General features: G+C 35.3%; 1 protein-coding gene across 3 annotated transcripts in view; it reads right to left on the reverse strand.

The window, feature by feature from the left end:
• The window catches only part of METTL25 (methyltransferase like 25), a 147,254-nt gene that overhangs the window by 100,465 nt on the left and 37,981 nt on the right, over positions 1-8,808 (reverse strand). For all 3 annotated transcript variants that reach the window (XM_045290537.1, XM_045290538.1, XM_004700424.2), the window contains exons 3-4: positions 7,891-7,997; positions 3,868-4,467 (exon numbers count right to left, since the gene is read on the reverse strand). In XM_045290537.1, coding sequence (XP_045146472.1) covers positions 3,868-4,467; positions 7,891-7,997 — 707 coding nt within the window. The remainder of the gene's footprint in view (positions 1-3,867; positions 4,468-7,890; positions 7,998-8,808) is intronic.

Below are 8,808 nucleotides of genomic sequence, written 5' to 3' on the forward strand. Positions count from 1 at the left end.
AGAATATATTGACAGTGACAAGGATTTCATTTCCTTTAGATCCAAAGTCAATGCTCATGAAAATAGTCAAGAAATCAAATGTCTTATTTCATTGGAAAATCTGATGCAAAGTACCTCCCTAACACATGAAGAAGCTTGAGAGCCTGCTGTCTAGAGATCTTGAGGGTGATCTGATTAATGTGAGGGCTAATGTGCTTCTCCCTCATGTAACGCCAAAACCCACTGTTGTCAAGTTGAGTTGATTCATACTGACCCTACATGTAGGACAGAGAATTTCTCCTATGGTTTCTGAGTCTGCAAATCTGCACGGAAGCAGGTAGCCTCATTTTTATCCCATGGAGTGGCTGGTGAGTTTGATCTGCTGACCTAGTGGTTAGCAATCAAAACACTTAAGCCATGGTACTACCAGGGCTACTAGTGCCACACCAACACCTTGGTATTTTCAATCAGCTCATATGCATTTGAAAGCTAAACTATAAAGAAGAACAAAGAACAATTGATTCATTTGAATTATGGTGTTAGTATAGAATACTGAATATATCATAGACTGCCAGAAGAACCAGTAAATCTGTCTTAGAAGTACAGCCATAATGCTACTTAGACAGGAAGACAGAAATATTGCCTCATTAACTCTAAAAATGTTACTGGGATGGATAATCCCTGAAGAAGGACATCGTACCGGGTAGTCAGTCAGCACAAAGAAGGAAGACCCTCAATGAGGGGAACTGACACAGAGGCTGCAGCACAGGCTTACACACGGCGATGACTCTGAGGATGTTGTAGACCAGATATGATTCGCTCCATTCTACAAATGTTGGAACTGGAACCGACTCAATGTCTACAATATAACGGTCAAATTATATTGATTACGCAGTGGCAAAATTACATCATTACATAAATGCCAAACCACTGAGCATAAGGCCCCTATCGCCATAACACACCATGCAGTACTCTCGTCTTATATTTTGTTACTGCCAGATACATAGCATCAATGAGTAAAATAGTTTTTAGTATTGTTATAAATGTAAAATGACAGATAACAAAACAGTAAGTCAGTCCTGGTGGCGCAGTGGTTACATGCTGTGCTGTAACCTGTAAGGTCAGCAGTTTGAAACTACCAGCCGCTCCATGGGAGAAAGACAGGGCTTCTACTCCCATGAACAGTTACAGTCTCAGAAACCCAGAGAGGCAATTCTACCCTGTCCTGTAGCATCACGATAGGTGAGTGAGTGAAGTAAGGAATAGGTATAAAACTTTTCAGTCTTAGAAATTAAAGTTTGAAACAGGAAATCTATGTCCTAAAAGAATCAGACTTTTGTCATTTGAAACTAAGATTTTATAATACTTACAGTATAATGCAACCCTTTTATAGTTAGCAACATTAAGCCCCAACGATCCAAAATTCATATTACTAGCATAATAACTGTACTGAGCACATAGTTACGGTTATTTCCAAATTAGTATTTTTTGTTAAATATATTGGGTTGGGTGGGATTTTTTCTATTATGGTCAGTATGAATTCATCTTTAAGGCAACCAAAGCTCAAAGTGCTATCTAAAGCACTATTCATCAAGCAGATGAATTCTTTGCAATACAAGTGAAAATTTTAGAGGTATAAGTAAAATATATTTTTAAAGTTAATTTTAAAAGAAATAACAAAGAACTATTATTGAAGTGATTATACACATTCAAGTATAATTCTTAAGAGTACTGTATTAGGAAACTAAATTTAAACTAAGGTTAAATTCCAATTATCCATTGTATGATTTAGGGAAGTTTATCTTTATTTTGAATGCATTCATATTTTTCATTTGTAAAATGAGGATTTTCAAGGGGTTATTTTAAGGATTAAATAAGTTAATACACATAAATGACCTAGTACAATGTATAACAGATAAAACTCAGTAAAAATTCTCTATCCTTCTTTTCATAATAAATCACAAATTCAAAAGAACGAAAGCATTAGGTTATGATTTAGTATATTTTACAGTTATATTTGGAAGAAAGCACACTTGTTTCACTTTAATATTATTTAAGACTTTGCTATTATTTTTAGTTTACTCCATATACCTATATATAACAGGGCTGAAGTCTAACTTCTCTAAAGAAAATACTACTTAGAGATTATTTCAAACTGAGAGAACACTCAGAGGGCTTCAAATACCACTGTTTTTAAAACAGGTTTTAAAGAGTTATTCAATTTTGCTTTTCTTAATGATTATATATTTGGATGTTTTATTTAGATGTAAAAAATTAATTTAGATAAAAAGGCTTACTGCTAACTAAGGGACCAGAACATTAAGTACAGAAATCTTTCCTTACACTTAGCTTAGCTCTCCCTAGGTAACAGAGTAAACCAAAACCACACCAGTTTCCATGGAGCAGTTTCCAACATCTGGACATCCCAAACGGCACAGAGTAGAACCTCACTCCCGTGGCTTTTCACAATGGTGACCTTCAGAAAACAGATCACCAGGCTTTCATCCTAGGAGTTTCTAAGTGGGTCTAAACCAACCAGTTAGTAGCTGGACTTTAACCATCTGAACTACCCAGGGACAAGGCAGCAGAGTAGAATGCGAATATACGCAATCACCATATTATTCTAATAGCAAAAGATTATAAAAGCAATTTTAATTTGTACACATGCAGGATGTTTCTTAATTTTGTTTAATAAATTATTGATTCCTTATAGAAACCAAAAAAACTTCTTGTACTATCTCATAATGGGTTCCCCACCCCCAAAAGGTGAATTATTATTATGAGTTTGAAGATATTTTTGATCACATATGAGGGGGCTTCAAAATATTAATGGAAATTAGATGGAAAGATAATGGAATTTTTCCTTGAACTTTTTGAAACCCCCTTGTATTAACAAGGTATTTAGAAACTTGAAAGTGGTAAGAACTTACTGCCTATTTTTAATTTAGGATAATAAAGTAATGGGGGTGGTGCAACCCTAGAAGAAAGTTAAGGAAACCTTATCACTGTTTTCATGTATAGAACAACAATGAGAATCCATTAGTGAAATACCAAAACTCCCAGGAAAAGAGACAAGTTCTCATTATAAAAATGGCCTGACACGGATCAACTGCCAAATGAGGCCTTGGATTTACAAAGGACACCGGCATCTTTTGTTAATTTCTTTGAAGAATACATGAAACATTTGACAAAAAGTAGAAAATTACAGAGTTTGTTTGTTGAGAGTTAGGCCAAATGTTCACTAGAAGTTCCTCCTATAATATTGTTTAAACATACTATGCTATCTTTATACATATTGTCTCTGAATGGTAGAACTTGGTATATTTGTAACTTAGAAAAAATACAGACTTTAAAGAATGTTCTTCTTACATAAAGAAACTGTATATTTTGTAATCATGGCCTAACATTAAACATGTTTGCCTTAGATACTTCTTTACCTCCTATATAAATGAAGAGTTTTCTTGAGTTAGAATGTTGGCAATGCCTATGCTGCAGGCTGACAATTTAAATCACTACCTTCCTTCTGCTTGACACAGGATTGAAATAAGTGGGGGATAAGCTATTCTGGAATGTGCTCCTATCATATTTTAGTTGCTGTGATTTTCATGAAAGGCTGGCAATGATTCTATTTTTTTGGTTTTTAGATTATGATTAAGATAACGTTAGGTTATATAACCTACAAACATCAAGTTGATTCCAACTCATAGCCACTCAATAAAGGGTTTCCAAGATTGTAAATCTTTACAGGAGCAGAAAACCTCATCCTTCTCAAGGAGGGGCTGGTGAGTTTAAAGCACTGACTTTGTAGTTTATCAATCCAGTGCCTAATTGACAGCACCACCCAGGCATTTTTATAAATCATATTTAGGAATTCAAATGTTAAATCACCTCCAGATCGTTAATGATGTCGCATAGTTCTGAATCAGCAGTGATAAAAGAGGTTAAAGGTGAATATATATTTGATTCGCTTGACTTTGAACTTGCTTTTCTTCTTTCTTTCTTTGCATCAGAAATCCCTCTGTTGGCTATTCCAGACGAAGAAGTAGGTTCCACTGGCTCAATAGGCAAAACATCTATAAAAGGAAAGACATTTTCAAAACACAAATTTTCTTCTTGTGGTTGCTGGGCATGTGGGTTTGCCATTTGCTTTTTGATTTTAGAAATTACAGGGTCTGAAAAATCTGGTAAAATTCCCGGGGGAGACATCTCTTCTTGATTTAGGGCATTTTTGTTGTATTCTTCTTCAATATTTGCTTTATGTTCAATTTCATTTTGCACTTTCCTTTCTTTTGTCATTTTAAATGCCAGTCCACTGACATCTGATCTTGATCTAGTGTGATAAAGTCTCCACTGTCTTGTCAATTTCCTATTTCTCTCCTTCGCTCCACGAGTATTGACGTCTGAGGAATCGATTCCATAAACGCTGAAGCCGTACTTCAAGGACAGAAAGGAGCTCAAATAGCCTTTACCAGAACCCAGGTCAATTACCTAAAGTTAGGAAATAACAAAAAGAATTAAAAAGATTTAGTCAGATGGTGAAATAAAGCACTCCATATTTTTATAGTACAAATAAACAAATATTTTGTATAAGCTATAGCTTGTTATACTTGATTTTTGGTTAGTACTTTGATGGCTATTAAAAAACAGCTTTTGCCAGCACATTTCTACATTTTCTGGATGTCCTAATGTAGCAAGTCAAGAAAAAGAAGTAAAATGCATAAATATTGGAAGAAAAATATAAAAATGTCTTTATTTGCCGATGAAATGATCATTTCTAGGGAAACTCCTGAGGAAGATACTGAAATATGAGTAAAACTACTACATAAAGTTAGCATTGCACAATTGGAACAGAGATTTGGTTCTGACAAGCCCTCACAAAGCCTCAGGGGTGGCTTGGAAGTCTGAGACCAAAGCACCCTAATTACTCCAAGGATTATTATTTCTCATGAGTCAAGGATAAAGGCCACTTATTTTATATAAAACTAAATCCTTTATCCCACATTTATAAAATATATGAACACCTATATGGTGAAACTATAAAACACTTCACAGGAAAACCTTAAAGGTCTAATATACAACCTATTATGTTAGGTAACATCTAAATAAATACAAACAACAGGTTCATGAATCTGACCACTTGCCATAGCCACTTTAGACTAACTCACCTATAGGCCTGGTAATTGTAATTGCCTGAGAACAGTCTCCTTGGTCCCAATTCCTTACTACCCTGCCAATGTACGCTCAACACAGCAGAACAAAATCTAATGATGTGACACTCCCCTCAGCAAAATCTCTCATTGCCTCCATAACCTATCTTCTGCTAATAACTCCCTTTTAAAAGCTAATTTGTACGTGTGCGACCACCAAATGCCACCAATCTTGCAGGCTCGCAGTCTAATCTAATGTTTACCCAGGAATGCCAGCAGGGCTCCAGAACTACAACACAGATCTGGAGAAATGGGGAACATTAGCCTCGGGATCGAAGTCAGCTGTCCCTGTGGACTCACATTCATGAGCATTCGTTTCCTGATGAGGTTGAAAATCTTGGTTGAGAAAATCAAAAGTTTGCTCATCTAATTATCTGTTAATCTGGAGACCTAAATTAAGGGACTTATCTTCTGAGAGAATTTATATACATTTCTGCTGTCAGTGGATGACAGCAGCCTGAGACCACTTGAGTAGTTTTCAAGCATCCTAGACTTGACCTATTCCAGGAGTTTCCTTCTATTGATAAAAGTCTTTGCCTAAAAGCAACCTCACTTTTTTCAAGTGTACTATGGCTGTGTTCAGTTTGTCTAGCACAAACTTTGGCTCAAGAGTCATGTGGCTCGGAAGCAAAATTTTTTAAAAAAGGATTGATTCAGATAATGGTGATTTCATTTGCTTGTAAAAATATATTTATGACTCTCAGATAATTTTTAAATTGCTGTGAGGGACAAGATTGGCTCTTCCATCTCAAAAATTTCCCGACCACTGGTCTAGGGAGGAGGTTGGTACCTAGTGTATTTCTTTTGTCTCCCATAAGCCTAGCAAGCAATGATAATTACACTTTATAAATATCTAGTTGTTCCTTATACTAGCTAGCCCATATTATTTTGCCAATAGTAAGAGGCTCACACTTCCTTCAATAAAATTATGGACTATTTTCCACTTGGTTACTACATGGTTGGGACTTAATATGTGGTGACTAAACTGAAACTTCTACATTGAAACTATAAATACCACCTTATTCATGATGAGAGAAACATCTATGAAATTAATTTTACAGGGATCCTTATTGAAAAAGAAACTATAGAGTTAGCAAGTGGAATAAGGAGGTGAGGGGGAGGGGTGCACAGAGGTGGTGGTGGGGTGATGGGCTGATAATGTCAAGGGGTCTATACAGAAAAAGTCGACTTGTAAACTGGTAGAAATTGTACAATTCTGCTGGACATGATTGAACTATGGAATGGTTTCATATACCTATTAATCCCAATTAATATAACAAAAGAAAATTATTTCAATGAGTACACATAGTAATTGTGGCCTCTTTATATTTCCCAAATTTGCTTTCCCACATTGCACACACCTACCTTACTAATTTCCTCTCACTTAGAGGTCCCATCCTAATCAGGCTTTCAATTAATAATATTGGACATTCAAAGCAGATTGGTAATCTTTGTTCAAGTCCCCTGTTGAACTCAAGATTCGTTACAGATATGCATGGCATTTATTGCTTTTGCAATCACCCCAGTGTAGATTACTCCCCAGAAACAAAATGATCAGATATGATCATAATCATTCACATTTCTCTTGTTCTCCCTCCACACATTCGCAAATGATTAGATTTTCCCTTGGCGTCTACACACAAATGAGTTCAACTTTTTTCATCAGCGTTGTTCTGCATCACTTCGAACAGTCTTGCCCTCAGGTCGGAACTTTTCTCCCATCCTATTGCCTGATCATGTTATCCATGAACAGATCTATCCAGCTTACCTGACTATCAATTATCTGAGTATTCTCTCTAGTATGTCTGTGGTTATTAATCAATGCGTTAAATTACCAAGTTTGTTACACCCCCTTGAACTCTAACTAAACTATCATTGAAGAATCACCTGAAGGATTTTTTAGGAACCTAGCACAAGAATCACTCTCCTGGTAAGCCTGACACTGTGTGGAACACCGAATAAAGAACGATAACCTCTACACTGGGTTTTCTTCCGACCCCACTCCAGAAACCCATGGTGCCACACACGGCTCCGCATTCCCAGCCCACGCAATACACTTCCCGACCACTGCAAGACTTGCTATCTTTGGAAGAGTTCATGAAAAAGATGCAAGAACCTAATAAAAATTGCAAAAGTGAAAATTCCCCTTTACTCTCACAGCTTTCATTATAAGTATAAGGAAAAGATTTACTATTTTGAAAGGCCAACGTGGGCAATCACATTTAAAAAAATATCTATCTTCAGACCACCATTTCTCACAGAACTATTTTTAATACAGGAGTATACTGCAATTCCGACTATGGAAAAGTCCAAGTTCTAAACATAATTTCTTTGTGTTACTATAATGAGACAGGTGTTCAGGCCACAATGTGGTAACCCAAATCCTGAGAATACCAAATGTCATCTTTGTAATGTTGTCTCAAGTTGGAGTTACAACATATCAAATAGGATAACCTTTTACTTTAATATATTTCAAAACAGAGTAAAAATGTTGGCAAAAAATGATAGCCTTATTTTTTGTGAGAGAATTATAATTATTACAGTATACTGGGAAATGAGAGCAGATGCCCAAAGGATCTGAGGACTCTGACTTCAATTGTTAGTTAATAACATTTTAAAGCCTCGTGGGTGGTAGCAGAAAATAAAACTTGAATGAGCCACAAAAGTAATGTGATCAACTCAAAATATAAAGATATAATCTTACCTGCTGAACTCCACAAAAATCAGCGATACTGTTGATCAGCTCTGACATTATATGAACTTCATGGGACTTTTTCATATTCATAAAGTGTTCTGGCTTCACATCTTCACCTAACCAAAATAAAACAAAACTACGGTACTGCTAATAGAGAAGACGATCTAATTCAAGTGATACGTTGATGTTCATGTTTATTATAATTGTATAAGAAAATAATATAAACAATTTACTGTTGTAACTGGGTAATACATTTCTATTAGTTTAGCTCTTATGGATAAAATCTAACTTAAGATAAATATCAAGACCTACAGAGCAATGACATTATTAAAAAATTTTCTTGGCACAAAAGGAATGGACCATTAAGAAAACAATTGCTAAACTATGAAAAAATGTTCTGTATGAAAGCATCAAGACAGTGAAAAGTAAGTAAAGGCATAGAGAAAATACCTAAAATATGTATATCTACATAAAATTTGTATCTAGGAATAAACAAGACAGAAAATGCCTACATTTCAATAAGAAAAAGAATAGTCAATAGACAAAATATTTAAACAAATGGCTCAATTTAAATAATATTACATTAAGTTCCTGGGTCACACTAGCCACATTTTAAAATGCTTACAACCATAAGTGATTAGGTTTCACTGTACCGGGCAATGCAGCTATAAAACATTTTCAACAACTCAGAAAGTTAGGTACTTCCCTTTTTACATATACAATAACTTACACAAAAATGGCCAAAGAGCATATGGCCAGGTTTTCAACAGCCCCAGTCCTTAGCAATATGAAAATTTAAATCAAATGAGCTAATACTATAAAATCACCAGAATGGCTAAAATGAAAAGACTGAACAAACGAAGTACTAATAAGGAAGTGGAGTAAAAGGAGGATTTAAACACTGCAGAGGTGGGAATTGTAAACTTT

The sequence above is a fragment of the Echinops telfairi genome, unplaced genomic scaffold, assembly GCF_000313985.2.
Source record: "Echinops telfairi isolate 266 unplaced genomic scaffold, ASM31398v2 ScPeMD7_2;HRSCAF=8, whole genome shotgun sequence".
In the NCBI taxonomy this organism is placed as follows: Eukaryota; Metazoa; Chordata; class Mammalia; order Afrosoricida; family Tenrecidae; genus Echinops; species Echinops telfairi.